Below are 19,739 nucleotides of genomic sequence, written 5' to 3' on the forward strand. Positions count from 1 at the left end.
CTGGTGCTGAATTCTCATAGCTTTTGCTTGTCTGTAAAGCTTTTGATTTCTCCATCAAATCTGAATGAGATCCTTGCCAGGTAGAGTAATCTGGGGTGTAGGTTTTTCCCTTTCATCACTTTAAATATGTCGTGCCACTCCCTTCTGGCTTGCAGAGTTTCTGCTGAAAGATCAGCTGTTAACCTTATGGGGATTCCATTGTATGTTATTTGTTGCTTTTGCTGCTTTTAACATTTTTTTCTTTTTATTTAATTTTTGATAGTTTGAGTAGTATGTGTCTCAGCATTTTTCTTTTGGGTTTATCCTGTATGGGACTCTGCATGGGACTTGACTATTTCCTTTCCCATGTTAGGGAAGTTTTTGACTATAATCTCTTCAAATATTTTCTCAGACCCTTTCTTTTTCTCTTCTTCTTTTGGGACCCCTATAATTCCAATGTTGGTGGGTGCATTTCATGTTGTCCCAGAGGTCTCTGAGACTGTCCTCTATTCTTTTCATTCTTTTTTCTTTATTCTGCTCCCTGGCAGTTATTTCCACCATTTTATCTTCCAGCTCACTTATCCATTCTTCTGCCTCAGTTATTCTATTGATTCCTTCTACAGTATTTTTAATTTCAGTTATTGTGTTGTTCATCACTGTCTGTTTGCTCTTTAGTTCTTCTAGATCCTTGTTAAACACTTCTTGTATTTTCTCCATTCTGTTTCCAAGATTTTGGATCATCTTTACTATCATTACTCTGAATTCTTTTTCAGGTAGGTTGCCTATTTTGTCTTCATTTATTTGGTCTTGTAGGTTTTTACCCTGCTCCTTCATCTGTAACATATTTTTTGTCATTTCTTTTTTTTTTTGATGGGTAGGGCTGTATTCCTATCTTACTGGTTGTTTGGCCTGAGGCGTCCAGCACTGGCGTTTGCAGGCAGTTGCGTAGAGCTGGGTCTTGGTGCCAAGATGAGGACCTCCAGGAGGCCTCACTCCAATTAATATTCCCTGGGGTCTGAGGTTCTCTGTTAGTCCAGTGGTTTGAACTCGGTGCTCCCACCGCCAGAACTCGGGCCCAATCTCTGGCCTGGGAACCAAGATCCCACAAGCTGGGTGGCATGGCCAAAAAAAAAAAAAAAGAGAGAGAGAAAAAGGAGCAGTACAATAACAAAGAATAAAGATAAAAATATATTAGGAAAAATAATAATATAATTGAAACAAACTGCAACAAGGTAAAACTAAACCACAACAGCAAAAAAAAAAAAAAAAAAGAGGTGGGGGGAACAAGCCAAAAGGAGAACAATAACAAAGTATAAAGAATAAGATAAAATTAGAAAAATAAAAGATTTATTAGAAAAAATATAAATATAAATGAGTCAGCACCAAGGTAAAACAGAACCCCAGTCTAAAAGAAAAAAAAAAAAAGAAGGAAAAAAAGCCTTGGTTATGGGGAGCAGAGTTTAGTCGGGGGGTGGAACTTAGGCAGGGGTGGGGTTTAGGGTGGAGCAGGGGCCTAGTTGGGGTGGGGGGTGACGTTTGAGCATGGGGCGGGGTCTAGGCTCAAAATATATATATTTTTTTAATTTCATTTTTTATGTAGCAGGTTCTTATTAGTTATCTAATTTATACATATTAGTGTATATATGTCAAAAATCTAAAAACATATCAGGCTTTTGGTTTCAAGAGAGCAAACTGAACCCTTCAGTTTACTTTCCCTGTTTAAAAATTTCACTGGCATGACACATGCAAAAAATTAAAAACAAGAAAAAAAAATTTAGCTGTGCTAGGAAAGGTTACCACGTTAAAAAAAAAAAAACTGAGAAATTTCTGAATGATATAGGATACAAAGACCCCCACTGATGGCAAATGCCAATCAATGCCAAACAACCAAAACATTTTTTTTTTTAATTTTTATTTATTTTTTTGGCCGCATCTGGTTTTCATTGCTTCATGTGGGCTTTCTCTAGGTGCTGCGAGCCAGGGCTACTTTTCGTTGCAGTACGCAGGCTTCTCATTGCTGTGGCTTCTCTTGTTGCGGAGCACAGGCTCTAGGCGCGTGGGCTTCAGTATTTGCAGCACGCAAGCTCAGTAGTTGCAGCACGTGGATCCTAGAGAGTGTGGGCTCCAGTAGTTGTGGCGCTCAGGCTCAGCAGCTGTGCACAGGCTTAGTTGCTCCATGGCATGTGGGATCTTCCCAGACCAGGGATCAAACCTGTGTCCCCTGCATTGGCAGGTGGATTCTTAACCACAGCACCACCAGGGAAGTCACAACCAAAACTTTAATGTGGACAAAAGAGACCCCAGATAATTCAACTTTGGCAAAAGATAGGTTGTCCCAACAGCTCCACAGAAAACATTCCAGCTCAGAGTGGCAGGAGTAGGAAATGTCAAGAGCAGCAGAGAGAAGTGTACCAAAGCGCAGGCTTCAGCTTCTGTTTCTAGGCTTTTTGTGATTCACAATGCTAAGTAAAAGGGGGATTTGCCACAGTGGGGCACAAGGGACAGTCTCTTAGCAAACTTCAGACTATCACACACAAACCAGGAAAAATGAGAGCACAGTTGTGAAATTCCTTAAGAGGCCCCATCTTTCCCTACCTCTAAAAGTGTTCTAGGAAACTTTAGATCATGAACTTACAAGTAAAAACATACTTGGGCACATAACTACATTATATGTATATTTATTTAGAAGTTATACAATGCTCTCACACTAATATATTAGCATATTTTTTAAAAATAATTTGGAAGAGGAAAGACAAAAATATAGACAAACATTTTAATATTTTTTCTTGCATCCTAACAGATCATGTTGAGTACTCCTTGGGGATATTACTATTCTAATCCCACAAGCAGAAGCTGGAAGAGGAGGCCAGTGAAGAAAGAGTCAGCAGGGAGCAAACCAAAGGACCTCAAGCACTCAACTAGAGTCCTCCACAGGGCAGATGGCCTCAAGCTGACATCCTAATCAGAAGTGAGGTTTTGTTACAGGTGGATTCATTTGAGAGAACTCCTACCCCTAGGTCTGCTCCTGGCCTGACCCTGAACCTACTGACCTGAAAGCCCACCCATATACTCACTACACCCAAGGTAAACGCCTGCTTTTAGATCCTAGCATTCTGGCCCTCATTATCAGGAAATAGAACAGGGACTACAAGAATTAATTGCTGAGAGAGCCCATACGAGATAACAATACTCTTTAATTTAGACCTCTTCAATTACAATATGAAATGTGTATAGCAAATACTGTTCTAGTACTTTAAACAGAGTCTCAATTAGTTCTCACAAAAACCTTCTGAAGGAGTAATGTTATTATCATCCTAATTGTACAAATGAGAAAAATGAGGCAAAGAAAGTATTTGTTTGTGTGAAGTCAAAGAGCTACAGCTGGGATTCTACTACAGGCAGTGTGGTTCCAGAGCCCACACTTTTCAACTACTACATATTACTGCATTATAATAAATGTAATTTAATTTTCCCTCGTGTCCAAACTAAAGCAATTCTGCTTAGTAAAAAAACAAATATTTTATTTCTCACTATCCAATACCAAAAAGGCCCACTTGCTGGTTCATTTTTGACTAACACAAAACATTTTGCTCACTATAAATAACATTTCAATATGCTATGAAGTAGTAAATGCTAACTGCATCTACATTTTTATTCAAATAAGACAGACTATGTATTTACAAAACAGGAGACCTAGAAGAATCAACAGAAGTGAATATTAGTTCACAAAAGTAAAATATCTATATCGTATGGTGCACGCAGTTTCCTATGTTGTTGTCTTAAAAATTTGCTCACTCACACCAAAAAAAAAGCCTTTCATCTTCCAAACAGACTTTATCAGGGCGTTCAAGTTCATTAATTATCTAATCAAGAGATTAAGTTTACTACTTTGTCAAGAGAAGAAACAACTTCCCAGGAGTTTTTAAATTCTATTTCATCATATTTTGGATCAGTAGCTATCTAATATGTTATTTATTGCTGTAATGCCAGAAACTCTCTCTCCCATATTCTAAGGTCAATAGTAAGCCTGATCACAGACTATTGCTCTCCTGCTCATATGTATCAATAAAAGTTTATGTAAAAGTTACCTTCCTCCTTTTTGCAATCAATTCACTTCTTAACCACTTGACCTCTGGTCACCAATCTCTTTCCTCCTTTTCTCAATGAAACTTGATTACTTACAACATTATATACAGCATTACCTAGGGAGCCTAAATAAAACTACTAATAGTTTAGAGCAGGTCCCAGACTAACAGAATCTCTAGAGGTGGTTTCCAAGCATTGCTTTTCTTTTTTCCTCTTGAAAGCTCCCCAAGGTGGCTCAAATGTGCTCTCAAGAGTGAGAAAAAAAAAGAGAATATCAGTAGTCCAAGTTCTTTAACACGTTCTAACTCCAGGCTAGCGTATTATGAGCCGACAACATCAAACTGCTGTCAGGTGCCTGTTTATAGCCTGTGCCTTTGCTCCTGCCATCCCCTTGAAACCAAGTTCCCCTAAAACCGAGTTTAGGATTAACCTCTCTAACCAACTTTATTCCCTTTCTTGTCCCTTCTGACCTTAATCCTGTGCTAAATGAACACTAATAATCAGAGTCAGATGACCAGAACTGCTGTTGTTGATATCATTAATGTACTAAAATTGCTGTTGTATCATCAGATATCATCATTAATGTACAGCTTACTTCTCCAGGGCAAGATAAGCTAACAGACCACCAAGTCATGGACCACCTGGCTAGCAAATCATAAACCAGAGACATCCTTTCTTCTACGATTAAGAAATGTCACAGAAAATGTCACAAGATGATGATTAACCCCAGCTTCTTTGTTCTTTCCCTTTTAAAAAAACCCTCTAACTCAAAGACCAGGTTGGAGTGGATCTGAGACTTGTCTCCCACTCCCTTGCTTGGTGCCCTGAAATAAACCCTTACTTTGCTGCAAACTCTCACTTTCAAGAGTTTGGCTTTCTGTGCTGCGGGAACACAAGCCCATTGCTTGGTTACACCCGCTGTCTAGGATCTCCACCTATTCCACTCACGGACTATGGAGAATATCTTTTTTTTTTTTTCTTCTTTTATTTGCGGTACGCGGGTCTCTCACTGTTGTGGCCTCTCCCGTTGCGGAGCACAGGCTTCAGACGCGCAGGCTCAGCGGCCATGGCTCACGGGCCCAGCCGCTCCGCAGCATGTGGGATCTTCCCGGACCGGGGCACGAACCCGTGTCCCCTGCATCGGCAGGCAGACTCTCAACCACTGTGCCACCAGGGAAGCCCTGGAGAATATCTCTGAATTCCTTTTAGTCCTCGTTACAATGATTTGCATAACAGATGTTAAATAAATACCTGCTAATAATTATTTTTAAAAAGTCCTATCTCTCAAAATCTAGGAATGAGAAAAACTATCCCCTACAGTTGTTCAAGACATTTGAACAGGTACTGTGAAATATTCCAAGTGCTACATTGTTGCATTATAAGTTAAGGTAAAAAAACACAGAAAGAAGTATGCAGTAGCATCCACACTATGGTGTCAAAATTACATACTTTATTTGGTAAATGATACCTGGTCAAAAAGCTGTTTGCCAGTTGTGTTGGGCTGAATGGCAAATTCCAGCTCAGCATCCATTGTTGTTACTCTTACATTGATCTGCAATAAAAAACAAAGGGAAAATCAGTAGAAAAGAGAAAATACTTTTATCTGATTTATAAAATAAAGTGGTATCATATGTAGGCAGTAAAAAGCAACTCTATAATGTACCTAATATTTTCTTTATTAAAGTGATAGTTTGATTTATTTATATTTGTTTTTGATTTATTGAAAACATACAGTAGGCACGAGGACCTGCGCTTTTCATTTTCTTATTTAGCCTCTGCAACAATACTAGGAGATATGTGCATTTCTATAGAAAAGTTCATTTCTACAGAAAAGTTTCCATCATTTGCCCAAGGACACATGGATATCAAATGGCAGGGCAGAGATATAACTCCAAATTCTTTGAATGTCATTCACTATTCCCTATTTCTTTCAATATAAAAATCAAATATTTAGTTTTATTTATACTGCAAATGTATTATTCTTCACTTTATAAAAACCATACATCTATTGCCTTTTATTTGCTAAACTTTTTTAAATTCCAATTTTTGGGTGTAAATACCTTTCTAGTTGGATATCTCACCAAAAACGTAACATGCCTTAACCAAAATAATTTTTACTCCAGAATAGCGTCTTCACCTAGAATTCACCATGATATGGTAAAAACCTATCTTTTTAACTCACACTATTAGAACTCTAAATCAGACTTATTTCCCCTTACATTTTACTCATGCTAACAACCACATGTACCTCCACACATGTACTTTTATCTGAAATACCTTCTCTAATCAAAAAAATCTTATAGAGCTCCTTCTTTAAAATAATCCTTTAGGAAATATTAATACACATAAAATACTTCTAACATATATAGACAATGAAGCATAACAAAATAAAACCCACTGTAACATAACAATAAATATATATTTGTTCTTCATCCTGGTTCCTGGCAGAGCTCCTAAAATCGCTGGAATTTCCTGAGTGATAGATGTGAGAGGAGGATCTTTTGTTATTCATAATAAGCTCCTTTCAACCATAATAGAGTTTATGTTAATGAGGTGACTCCAGACAGGCCCTAATAGCTTCAGAATGGAGGCTGGTAGCCAGAGAAACCAATCACATGATTAGAGGATTGAACCTTTTAGACACCCACCCTGACTGCCCAGGAGGGGAAAGGCTGGGGAATGAGCTGATCATCAATGTCCAATGATTTAATCAATCACACCTATGAAATGGAACCTCCATAAAACCCTAAACGAAAGGGTTCAGAGAGCTTCCCTGCTTCTTCCTGCTGAGAGGGTGGTGCACTGCAAACTCCACAAAGACAGAAACTCCTTCACTCGGGACCCTTCTGGACCTCACCTTCTTCATCTGTTTCATTTGTATCCTTTATAGTACCCTTCATATTAACTAGTAATAGTAAGTAAAGTGTTTCCCTGAGTTCTGTGAGCTGTTATATATAGCAAATTATAGAATCTGAAGAGGGGATCGTGGGAATCCCCAAAAGTTAGCCAAGTTAGACAGAAGTGTGAGTCACTTGCACTACCTGTGATTTGCTTCAGAAGTCCAGAGCAGTCCGGTGGGTCTGCGCTAATTCTGGGTAGTTGTGTCAGAACAAATTAAATTGCAGGACACACAACTGGTATCCACATAGAATTGGAGAACTGCTGGGTATGGAAAACCCACACATTTGGTATCAGAACATTCTGAATAAAGAAAATGTTTTCATTTTTGGTGTCAGAACATTTTGAACAAAGAAAAGGTTCTCCTTTACCCATAAATCTACCATTCAACTTAAAAACTAGAAATGACAAAAAATGTCACCAGTGTATTTCTTCTTTGTGAATTCCCTGACCCCAATGCCCACAGGTAAGTACTAACCTAAATTTTGTGTTTGTCATCCCCTTAGCTTTTTAAAAAACAATAGTTCTGTCACAAATGTAGGTATCTATATGTAAAATATTGTTTAGTTTTTGATTTTTAGCTGCATAGCTGTATTAAAATTGTATAATACTTGCTAATAAAGTCCTTCTTGATGTGGGCAATGATTACATATGTATATTTTATGAAAATTCATCAACTACACACATATATTCTTTTGCATATGTATATTCTATTTCAATAAAAGGTTTAAACAAAAATTTTTCTACACTATAGTTTGCCTTTTCACAATTATATTTCTAAGATTCACTGATGTTTTTGTGAGTAGTTGCAATTCATTCACCTTTATGTGACTAGACAGTAATTCATTTACCATTTTCCTATCGATTGACATTAAATTGTTTCCAATTTTTTGGTTATTAAGAACAATACTGCTATGAACATTCTTCTACATGTCTCCTAGTGCATGTGTCTGAGTTTCTCTAGAAGTATAACTCAGAATTCCTGGGTGATAAAGTATGCATAGCTTCAACTTTACAATGTAATGCTGAATTGTCTTCCAACATGATTGTATCAATTTACACTCCCATAAATAATAATTCCTGCTGCTCTATATTTTCACTAATAGTGGATATAATCGGATTTTTTAATGTTTAACAATCTAGTGGGTACAAAATGGTATCTCAATATGGTGTTAATATGCAGGTTCTTGATCCCTAATGAAGTTGGGAACTTTTTCTTATGTGTGATATGCAGAATTTTAAGACAGCCCCCATGATCTCCTCGCCCCCACCCCCACCTTACTCCCATGATTATGTTAACATTACAAGACAAAAGGGATTTTGCAAGATGTACTTAAGGTTACTAATCAGTTGACCTTAAGATAGGAAAATCATTGTGGGTGGGCCTGAGATAATCACATGATTCCTTTAAAAGCAAAGAGTTTTCTCTGACTGGGTGCAGAAGTCAGAGAGATTTAAAGTGTGAGAGGACTTTGACATTAAAGAGGTTCTCCACTGCTGAATTGGAGGGGGCATGAGCAAAGGACTTGTCACACACACCACACTCTAGGACTAAGAGAGACCCCTGGCCAACAGCTAGCAAGAAAATGGGGACTTCATTCACCAGTAAAGAAGGATAGATCATTCTGCAAGGCAATGGATTGTGCCAATGATAGGAATGAGCTTGAAAGAGAACCCCAAACTTCAGATGAGAATGCAGTTGAGCTACACCTTGACTTCAGGGTAGTGAGACCCTGAGCAGAGAACCCATTCATACCATCCCATATTTCTAGCGTATAAAACTGTGAGATAATAGATGTGTGTTGTTTCAAGCTACCAAATTTGTGATAATTTGTTATAGAGCAATAGAAAAGTAATATAATATGCTTATTGACCACTCTGTCTCCCCATCTTTCACAATGTCTGTTCACATGTATTGCTTATTTTCTATTGGGTTGTCTTTTTCTTACTCATATGTGGGAGATCTTTATATATTCTAGATTAATCCTTTGTCAGTTACTTGCATTACAAAGAAATCTACTAGTTTGTAGCTTGCCCTTCTATTTTATGAAGAGTCCCTCTCTATGATAAACATTTTTAAAATTTTAATGTTGAATTTATCAATGTTTTACATGTAGATATCAATTTTTTGCCATATTTAAGAAAATTTTTAACACAACACTGTAAATCAACTATACCCCAATATAAAATAAAATTTTTTTTAAAAAAAGCAAAGAAATCCTTCCCTAGTCTGGAGTCATAAAGATATTCTTATATTTCCTATCAAAGTTTTGTTTTTCATAGTTTGTCTTCAATGATTTTTGCTTATGATTTAAGGTAGAAATCCAATTTCATTTCCTAATCCCCAGAGGGATAATAATACAGTGATTTTAAACATCCAAACATGATGTATATTGATTACTTCATTCACTCTCCAAAGACTGCACTGTCACAAATCTAATGTCCATAGGTATGGGTCTTATTTTGTGCTATTCTGTTGTACTGTTCAATTGAACTATTCTGCCAATACCATATTGTCTGAATTACTGTATCTTTAAATAAGTCTTGATATCTGGTATGGCAAGTCATCCCTTATTATTTTCAGAACTGTTTTGGCTATTCTTGTCTCTTTGTTCTTGCTCTTGACTCCACATATAATTATAAATTTTTCAAAACACCACATTATGATTTAAATTGGAACTACACTAAATTCATCAGCCTCTTGGGGTAAAAAATGACATCTTTTCAATATTGACTCTTACTATCCAAGTGTATGGTTCTTTCTATGCATTGATTTAGGTCTTCTTTAAGATCTTTTTAAAAAATGTTTATAATTTCCTCCAGAAAAATCATATTAATCATTTAAGATATCTTTCTCCTATGGTTTTATAGCTATTATAATTATAGGTTCATAATCCCAAGATATCCTAAATGCATTGAAAACTCTAGTTTATTAGCTAATTTCTAGCAAAAGCAATTGAAATAAGTCCACCTGGTGAATTAATTTATCCCACTTCAAATGGATATTCACACACCAATCTATAGAAATACTGATGTGATGCAACAGACCTTGATGGAAAGTTCATAACACTACTTATGCACATAATACATTGTATATTCACCTTTCTAAAATCCAAAGAATTCCAACTACTGAAACTCATCTAGCTTAAAGCGTTTCAAACACAGGGTCATAAATATGATGAAGTATCTTTCCAAAATTTTTTCTGGTTTTACTTCTGTAGAAATGCAATTGATTTTTATATTGATCCTTTTATCAGCTCCCTTGCCAACTGTTAAAATGTAAATTCTTGTATTTATATAAACCAGGTGTCAGAAAACTTTTTCTGTAAAGGTACAAATAGTGAATATTTCAGGCTTTGCAGACCATACTGTCTGCTGCATCTACTCAATTCTCCTGCTATAGCAGAAAAGCAGTTATAGATAATTAACAATGAGCATACTGTGTTCCAACAAAACTTTATAGACATTGAAATTTGAATTTCATATAATTTTCAAGTCATGAAATATTACTATTCTTTTGATTTTTTTTTCAACCATTGAAAATGTAAGAATCATTCTTAGCTTGAAGGTTGTACAAAAACAAGTGGTGGGCTGGCTTTGGCCTATGGGCCATAATTTGCCAACCCGATATAAATAAATACCTTAACATCTTCAAAGTGTTTCTTCCTTTCCAGTACTAGAGTTTTTAATTTTTCTGCACAGGCTTTCTGTTCAATGTTGAACAGCAGCAGTGAGAGTGTGTACATTTTGTCTTGTCCCCGATCTTAAAAGAAAAGCTTCCACTGTTAAGCAAATTAAGAATTACTTTTGTTATAGGTTTTCTTCGATACTTACCTTAAGAAGTATTGGTTTTTACTTTTAAATCATGAATAGTTGTTCAATTTTAGCAACTGCTCTGAATTTATTATATGATTTTTCTCCTTAAAACTAACCATGATTGTAGCAGAGACTACTTGCTGTTTGACCACCAAAATCTAACAGAATTACCGTTTGACATGGCTACTGAGCTACAAGAACATTTCTCAATGTCTCTTGCAATTAGGTATGGCTATGTGACTAAGGTCTCACCAACAGAACATGAACAGAAGAGACAGATATAAGGCCACTTTTCAGCCTAGTCATAAATAGTGAGCATGCTTCAGTAGTTACGGGCTCTAGAGCAAAGGCTCAGCAGTTGTGGCTAAGGGCTTAGCTACTCCGCGGCACGTGGGATCTTCCTGGACCAGGGCTCGAACCTGTGTCCCCTGCGTTGGCAGGCGGATTCCTAACCACTGCGCCACCAGGGAAGCCTTATATATAATTTTTAATCCTTACTCTTAGGAAAAATAAGTGTTCTCCACTCAATTATTCAGACAGTTTTCCAAACTACTTTTAACTTTCACATTCCTATCAGAAATAAGAGTTCTAGTTGATCCACATCCTTACAGCCAAGGTATTATCAGTCTAATTATAGCTCCTCTGGTAAATATAAAGTGGAATCTCACTGTATTTTTAATTTATGTTTCCCTGATAACCAAAGATATTGAGGATATTTTCAACTACTTATTCGCTATTAATATATTTTCTTTTGTGAAGTAGATGTTCAAAGTTTTTGTCCACTTTTTCAAAATTGGGTTGTCTTATTGAGTTCTAAAAGAATGCCATACTGCAATTATTTTCCCCCAATCTGCCTTGCCTTTTTACTTTCTTATTGTTGTCTTTCAAATGGCAAATTTTTTTTGATTAACCCATTTTATTTTTTTATTTTTTTTAGGTTCAATGGCTTAAATGAGGTATAATTTTTTTTAACATCTTTATTGGAGTATAATTGCTTTACAATGGTGTGTTAGTTTCTGCTTTATAACAAAGTGAATCAGTTATACATATACATATGTTCCCATATCTCTTCCCTCTTGCGTCTCCCTCCCTCCCACCCTCCCTATCCCACCCCTCTAGGTGGTAACAAAGCACCGAGCTGATCTCCCTGTGCTATGCGGCTGCTTCCCACTAGCTATCCATTTTACGTTTCGTAGTGTATGAATGTCCATGCCACTCTCTCACTTTGTCATAGCTTATCCATCGCCCTCCCCATATCCTCAAGTCCATTCTCTAGTAGGTCTGTCTTTATTCCTGTCTTACCCCTAGGTTCTTCATGACATTTTCTTTTTCTTAGATTCCATATATATATATGTGTGTTGGCATACAGTATTTGTCTTTCTCTTTCTGACTTAATTCACTCTGTATGACAGACTCTAGGTCCATCCACCTCACTACAAAAAACTCAATTTCATTTCTTTTTATGGCTGAGTAATATTCCATTGTATATATGTGACACATCTACTTTATCCATTCATCCGATGATGGACACTTAGGTTGTTTCCATCTCCTGGCTATTGTAAATAGAGCTGCAATGAACATTTTGGTACATGACTCTTTCTGAATTATGGTTTTCTCAGGGTATATGCCCAGTAGTGGGATTGCTGGGTCATATGGTAGTTCTATTTGTAGTTTTTTAAGGAACCTCCATACTGTTCTCCATAGTGGCTGTACCAATTCATATTCCCACCAGCAGTGCAAGAGTGTTCCCTTTTCTCCACACCCTCTCCAGCATTTATTGTTTGTAGATTTTTTGATGATGGCCATTCTGACCGGTGGGAGATGATATCTCATTGTAGTTTTGATTTGCATTTCTCTAATGATTAATGATGTTGAGCATTCTTTCATGTGTTTGTTGGCAGTCTGTATATCTTCTTTGAAGAAATGTCTACTTAGGTCTTCTGTCCATTTTTGGATTGGGTTGTTTGTTTTTTTGTTATTGAGCTGAATGAGCTGCTTGTAAATTTCGGAGATTAATCTTTTGTCAGTTGCTTCATTTGCAAATATTTTCTCCCATTCTGAGGGTTGTCTTTTTGTCTTGTTTATGGTTTCCTTTGCTGTGCAAAAGCTTTGAAGTTTCATTAGGTCCCTTTTGTTTTTATTTCCATTTCTCTAGGAGGAGGTGGGTCAAAAAGGATCTTGCTGTGATCTATGTCATAGAGTGTTCTGCCTATGTTTTCCTCTAAGAGTTTGATAGTTTCTGGCCTTACATTTAGGTCTTTAATCCATTTTGAGCTGATTTTTGTGTATGGTGTTAGGGAGTGTTCTAATCTCATTCTTTTACATGTAGCTATCCAGTTTTCGCAGCACCACTTATTGAAGAGGCTGTCCTTTGTACACTGTACATTCTTGCCTCCTTTATCAAAGACAAGGTGACCATATGTGCGTGGGTTTATCTCTGGGCTTTCTATCCTGTTCCACTGATCTATATTTCTGTTTCTGTGCCAGTACCATACTGTCTTGATTACTATAGCTTTGTACTATAGTCTGAAGTCAGGGAGCCTGATTTCTCCAGCTCCGTTTTTCGTTCTCAAGATTGCTTTGGCTATTCGGGGTCTTTGGGTTTCCATACGAATTGTGAAATTTTCTGTTCTAGTTCTGCGAAAAACGCCAGTGGTAGTTTGATAGGGACTGCATTGAATCTTTAGATTGCTTTGGGTAGTAGAGTCATTTTCACAATGTTGATTCTTCCAATCCAAGAACAGGGTATATCTCTCCATCTATTTGTATCATCTTTAATTTCTTTCATCAGTGTCATAATTTTCTGCATACAGGTCTTTTGTCTACTTAGGTAAGTTTATTCCTAGGTATTTTATGCTTTTTGTTGCAATGGTAAATGGGAGTGTTTTCTTGATTTCACTTTCAGGTTTTTCATCATTAGTGTATAGGAATGCCAGAGATTTCTGTGCATTAATTTTGTATCCTGCTACTTTACCAAATTCACTGATTAGCTCTAGTAGTTTTCTGGTAGCATCTTTAGGATTCTCTATGTATAGTATCATGTCATCTGCAAACAGTGACAGTTTTACTTCTTCTTTTCCAATTTGGATTCCTTTTATTTCCTTTTCTTCTCTGATTGCTGTGGCTAAAACTTCCAAAACTATGTTGAATAAGAGTGGGCAACCTTGTCTATTCCTCATCTTAGTGGAAATGCTTTCAGTTTTTCACCATTGAGGATGATGTTGGCTGTCGGTTTGTCATATATGGCCTTTATTATGTTGAGGGAAGTTCCCTCTATGCCTAATTTCTGGAGAGTTTTTATCATAAATTGGTGCTGAATTTTGTCGAAAGCTTTCTCTCCATCTACTGAGATGACCATATGGTTTTTCTCCTTCAATTTGTTAATATGGTGTATCACATTGATTAATTTGCGTATATTGAAGAATCCTCGCATTCCTTAAATAAACACCACTTGATCATGATGTATGATCCTCTAAATGTGCTGTTGGATTCTGTTTGCTAGTATTTTGTTAAGGATTTTTGCATCTATGTTCATCAGTGATATTGGCCTGTAGTTTTCTTTCTTTGTGACATCCTTGCCTGGTTTTGGTATCAGGGTGATTGATGGTGGCCTCGTAGAATGAGTTTGGGAGTGTTCCTCCCTCTGCTATATTTTGGAAGAGTTTGAGAAGGATAGGTGTTAACTCTTCTCTAAATGTTTGATAGAATTCGCCTGTGAAGCCATCTGGTCCTGGGCTTCTGTTTCTTGGAAGATTTTTAATCACAGTTTCAATTTCACTGCTTGTGATTGGTCTGTTCATATTTTCTATCTCTTCCTGATTCAGTCTTGGCAGGTTGTGCATTTCTAAGAATTTGTCCATTTCTTCCAGGTTGTCCATTTTATTGGCATAGAGTTGGTTGTAGTAATCTCTCACAATCTTTTGTATTTCTGCAGTGTCAGTTGTTACTTCTCCTTTTTCATTTCTAATTCTATTGATTTGAGTCTTCTCCCTTTTTTTCTTGATCAGTCTGGCTAATGGTTTATCAATTTGTTTATCTTCTCAAAGAACCAGCTTTTAGTTTTACTGATCTTTGCTATCGTTTCCTTCATTTATTTCTGATGTAATCTTTATGATTTCCTTCCTTCTGCTACCTTTGGGGTTCCTTGGTTCTTCTTTCTCTAACGGCTTTAGGTGCAAGGTTAGGTTGTTTATTTGAGATGTTTCCTGTTTCTTAAGGTAGGATTGTATTGTTATAAAATTCCCTCTTAGAACTGCTTTTGCTGCATCCCATAGGTTTTGGGTCGTCATGTCTCCACTGTCATTTGTTTCTAGTTATTTTTTGATTTCCTCTTTGATTTCTTCAGTGATCACTTCATTATTAAGTAGTGTGTTGTTTAGCCTCCATGTGTTTGTATTTTTTACAGATCTTTTCCTGTAATTGATATCTAGTCTCAAAGCGTTGTGGTCAGAAAAGATACTTGATACGATTTCAATTTTCTTAAGTTTAACAAGGCTTGATTTGTGACCCAAGATATGATCTATCCTGGAGAATGTTCTATGAGCACTTGAGAAAAATGTGTATTCTGTTGTTTTTTTGATGGAATATCCTATAAATATCAATTAAGTCCATCTTGTTTAATGTATCATTTAAAGTTTGTGTTTCCTTATTTACTTTCATTTTGGATGATCTGTCCATTGGTGAAAGTGGGGTGTTAAAGTCCCCTACTATGAATGTGTTACTGTCGATTTCCCCTTTTATGGCTGTTAGTATTTGTCTTATGTATTGAGGTGCTCCTATGTTGGGTGCATAAATATTTACAATTTTTATATCTTCTTCTTGGGTCGACCCCTTGATCATTATGTAGTGTCCTTCTTTGTCTCTTCTAATAGTCTTTATTTTAAAGTCTATTTTGTCTGATATGAGAATTGCTACTCCAGCTTTCTTTTGGTTTCCATTTGCATGGAATATCTTTTTCCATCCCCTTAATTTCAATCTGTATGTGTCTCTAGGTCTGAAGTGCGTCTCTTGTAGACAACATATATATGCGTCTTATTTTTGTATCCATTCAGCCAGTCTGTGTCTTTTGGTGGGAGCCTTTAATCCATTTACATTTAAGGTAATTATCGATATGTATGTTCCTATTCCCATTTTCTTAATTGTTTTGGGTTTGTTATTGTAGGTGTTTTCCTTCTCTTGTGTTTCTTGCCTAGAGAAGATCCTTTAGCATTTGTTGTAATGCTGGTTTGGTGGTGCTGAACTCTCTCAGCTTTTGCTTGTCTGTAAAGGTTTTAATTTCTCCATCAAATCTGAATGAGATCCTTGCTGGGTAGAGTAATCTTGGTCGTAGGTTTTTCTCCTTCATCACTTTAAATATGTCTTGCCAGTCCCTTCTGGCTTGCAGAGTTTCTGCTGAAAGATCAGCTGTTAACCTTATGGAGATTCCCTTGTGTGTTATTTGTTGGTTTTCCCTTGCTGCTTTTAATACGTTTTCTTTGTATTTAATTTTTGACAGTTTGATTAATATGTGTCTTACCGTGTTTCTCCTTGGAGTTATCCTGTATGGGACTCTCTGTGCTTCCTGGATTTAACTATTTCCTTTCCCATATTAGCGAAGTTTTCAACTATAATCTCTTCAAATATTTTCTCAGTCCCTTTCTTTTTCTCTTCTTCTTCTGTAACCCTTATAATTCAAATGTTGGTACGTTTAATGTTGTCCCAGAGGTCTCTGAGACTGTCCTCAGTTCTTTTCATTCTTTTTTCTTTATTCTGCTCTGCAGTCGTTATTTCCACTATTTTATCTTCCAGGTCACTTATCCGCTCTTCTGCCTCAGTTATTCTGCTATTGATCCCTTCTAGAGTATTTTTAATTTCATTTATTGTGTTGTTCATCGTTGCTTGTTTCATCGTTACTTCTTCTAGGTCCTTGTTAAATGTTTCTTGCATTTTCTCTATTCTATTTCCAAGATTTTGGATCATCTTTACTATAATTATTCTGAATTCGTTTTCAGGTAGATTGCCTATTTCCTCTTCATTTGTTAGGTCTGGTGGGTTTTTATCTTGCTCCTTCATCTGCTGTGTTTTTCTGTCTTCTCATTTTGCTTATCTTACTGTGTTTGGGGTCTCCTTTTTGCAGGCTGTAGGTTCGTAGTTCCCGTTGTTTTTGGTGTCTGTCCCCAGTGGCTAAAGTTGGTTAAGTGGGTTGTGTAGCCTTCCTGATGGAGGGGACTAGTGCCTGTGTTCTCGTGGATGAGGCTGGATCTTGTCTTTCTGGTGGGCAGCTCCACGTCTGGTGGTGTGATTTGGGGTGTCTGTGGACTTATTATGATTTTAGGCAGCCTCTCTGCTAATGGGTGTGTTTGTGTTCCTGTCTTGCTAATTGTTTGGCATAGGGTGTCCAGAACTGTAGCTTGCTGGTCATTGAGTGAAGCTGGGTGTTGGTGTTGAGATGGAGATCTCTGGGAGATTTTCGCTGTGTGAAATTACGTGGAGCTGGGAGGTCTCCTGTGGACCAGTGTCCTAACGTTGGCTCTCCCACCTCAGAGGCACAGCACTGACTCCTGGCTGCAGCACCAAGAGACTTTCATACACATGGCCTGCCCGCGGTCCCCACGACTGTCGTGGCTTCGGCCACCGGGGCCCCTCCAGAGCTGGCAGCCTCAGGGAGGCCGCCTCCCCTCAGGCTCCGGGGCAGTTCCGTGACGGCAGAGGGACGAGACCCCGAGCCAGGAGTTCCTGCTCTACGGAAACGTGGGCTCCTTTCTCCAAATAGCAAACTTTTTAATTTTGATGTTCAATTTTTTTTTTAATGCTTCAAACTTTCTGTGTACCATCAAAGAAATCTTTGCCTACACCATGACTGCAAAAATGTTTTCTATTTTCTTCTAGAAGTTTTATAGTTTGGGCCTGTTAATTTAGGCCTGTGATCCATTCAGAGTTAGTTGTTTGTGTAAACTGTGATATAAGTCAAGATTCGTATTTTTCTGTATGGATAACTCTTTGTTCCAACATCATTTCTTGAAAAGAATTTAATTTCCCCATTGAATTGTGTGACAACCTTGTGTGTGGAGATGTATATTTGTTCCACTGATCCTATTATCTAATATTTTAATGCCACACTGTCTTATTTTTGTTGCCTGAAAATAAGTGTTGAAATCCAGGAGTATAAGTGCTCCACCCTTGTTTTTTTTTTTATTTATTTTTTAAATAAATTTATTTATTTATTTTTGGTTGTGCTGGGTCTTTGTTGCTGCGTGAGGTCTTTTCTCTGGCTGCAGTGAGTGGGGGCTACTCTTCGTTGCAGTGTGAGGGCCTCTCACTGTGGTGGTCTCTCTTGTTGTGGAGCACGGGCTCTAGGCACGCGGGCTTCAGTAGTTGTGGCTCACAGGCTCTAGAGCTCAGGCTCAGTAGTTGTCACGCATCGGCTTGGTTCCTCCGCGGCATGGGGGATCTTCCCGGACTAGGGCTCAAACCTGTGTCCCCGCACTGGCAGGCGGACTTCTAACCACTGTGCCATCAGGGAAGCCCCACCCTTTTCTTTTTTTTTTTAACATCTTTATTGGAGTATAATTGCTTTACAATGCTTTCTTAGTTTCTGCTGTACAACAAAGTGAATCAGGTATATGTATAAATATATCCCCATATCCCCTCCCTCTTGCGTCTCCCTCCCACCCTCCCTATCCCACGCCTCTAGGTGGTCACAAAGCACCGAGCTGATCTCCCTGTGCTATGCGGCTGCTTCCCACTAGCTATTGCTTTAGCTATTCCACATAAGTTTTGGCTCTTCCATAAACATTTTATAATCAGCTAGTCAATTTTAACCAAAGGGATTCAACTGATTAGAATTACATTCAATCTATCAATATATTTGGGGACAACAGACATTGTAGTAATATTTTCTAGACATATCTATGACCAACGTTTATTTTTGTATATATTTTGGTCTTTTTAAGTACTTATAAGTTTTCGGAATAGAGATCTTGTACAGCCTCTGTAAAGTTATTCCTAAATACTTTATGTTTTCGATGCTATTACAAATGGAATTATTTCATTTTTTGAATTTTGCTGCTAGTATATAAAACAGAAAACTGATTTTTTAAAAATATAACCTTATGTCCAACAGTCTTGCTAAATTCTGTTATTAGTTCTAATAGTTGTTTTGTAAATTCCAGGTTATTTACATAATTATGTCATCTGCAAATAGAAAAATTTAATTCTTGCTTTGTACTGATTATGCCTTTCACTTCCTTTTATTCTTCTCTCCCTCCAACAATGCACTTTTTTACCTGCTAAATGTTTAAAAGTAATTCGAAAGTGACATTCATGCCAGAAAATTCAAATAACCACAACCAATGATTTTCTTAAAAAGATAAGTGGCCGAAAAATTCTTGAAAAAAAATCCCCGATTTTGTTAGATGAAGAAAAGTACATTTATCTTAAGATAAAAGAATAAACCTTAGTCACAAATTATATAATTATAAAACTTAATAAAATGATCACATATATACCATTAAATCAAAAATCTAGGACTATATATAATATCAGCACTGGTATCACTAGCATCAAAGCTAGAATTATGAGAAAATTAATACTGCATGGATCCTTCTGACCTCTCATTATTTTCTCCTGTTTAACACTAAGTTACTTTTTACTAAGCACTGAATGTATATGTACCAGGATCTTCTAATCCTCACCAGACTCTCCAGTAAGTAACTAATTATATCTCCATTTTATATGTGAAGAAATTAAGAATTGGAGAGATTGAACTAATCTAACAAAGGTCAGTCAGGTTAAGTGGCAGGGCAAGGATAAGAACTAAGTTTGACCCCACAACCTGTAGTAATCTTAATTACAGTGTCACCTAAACCTCTTCATCACTGGCCCACATAACACCATACTCTAGCCACATTAATCTAAAGCAAACAACAGTAATATCAGTGCTTCTTTTCCCCCCAAAACTCTACCATAATACTTTGCCTTGT

General features: G+C 37.1%; 1 protein-coding gene across 4 annotated transcripts in view; it reads right to left on the reverse strand.

The window, feature by feature from the left end:
• RDX (radixin) overlaps positions 1-19,739 on the reverse strand; it is a 102,192-nt gene that overhangs the window by 68,571 nt on the left and 13,882 nt on the right. For all 4 annotated transcript variants that reach the window (XM_060304021.1, XM_060304020.1, XM_030836545.3 and 1 more), the window contains exon 3: positions 5,534-5,617. In XM_060304021.1, coding sequence (XP_060160004.1) covers positions 5,534-5,617 — 84 coding nt within the window. The remainder of the gene's footprint in view (positions 1-5,533; positions 5,618-19,739) is intronic.

This window comes from Globicephala melas, chromosome 8 (assembly GCF_963455315.2).
Source record: "Globicephala melas chromosome 8, mGloMel1.2, whole genome shotgun sequence".
Lineage (NCBI taxonomy): Eukaryota > Metazoa > Chordata > Mammalia > Artiodactyla > Delphinidae > Globicephala > Globicephala melas.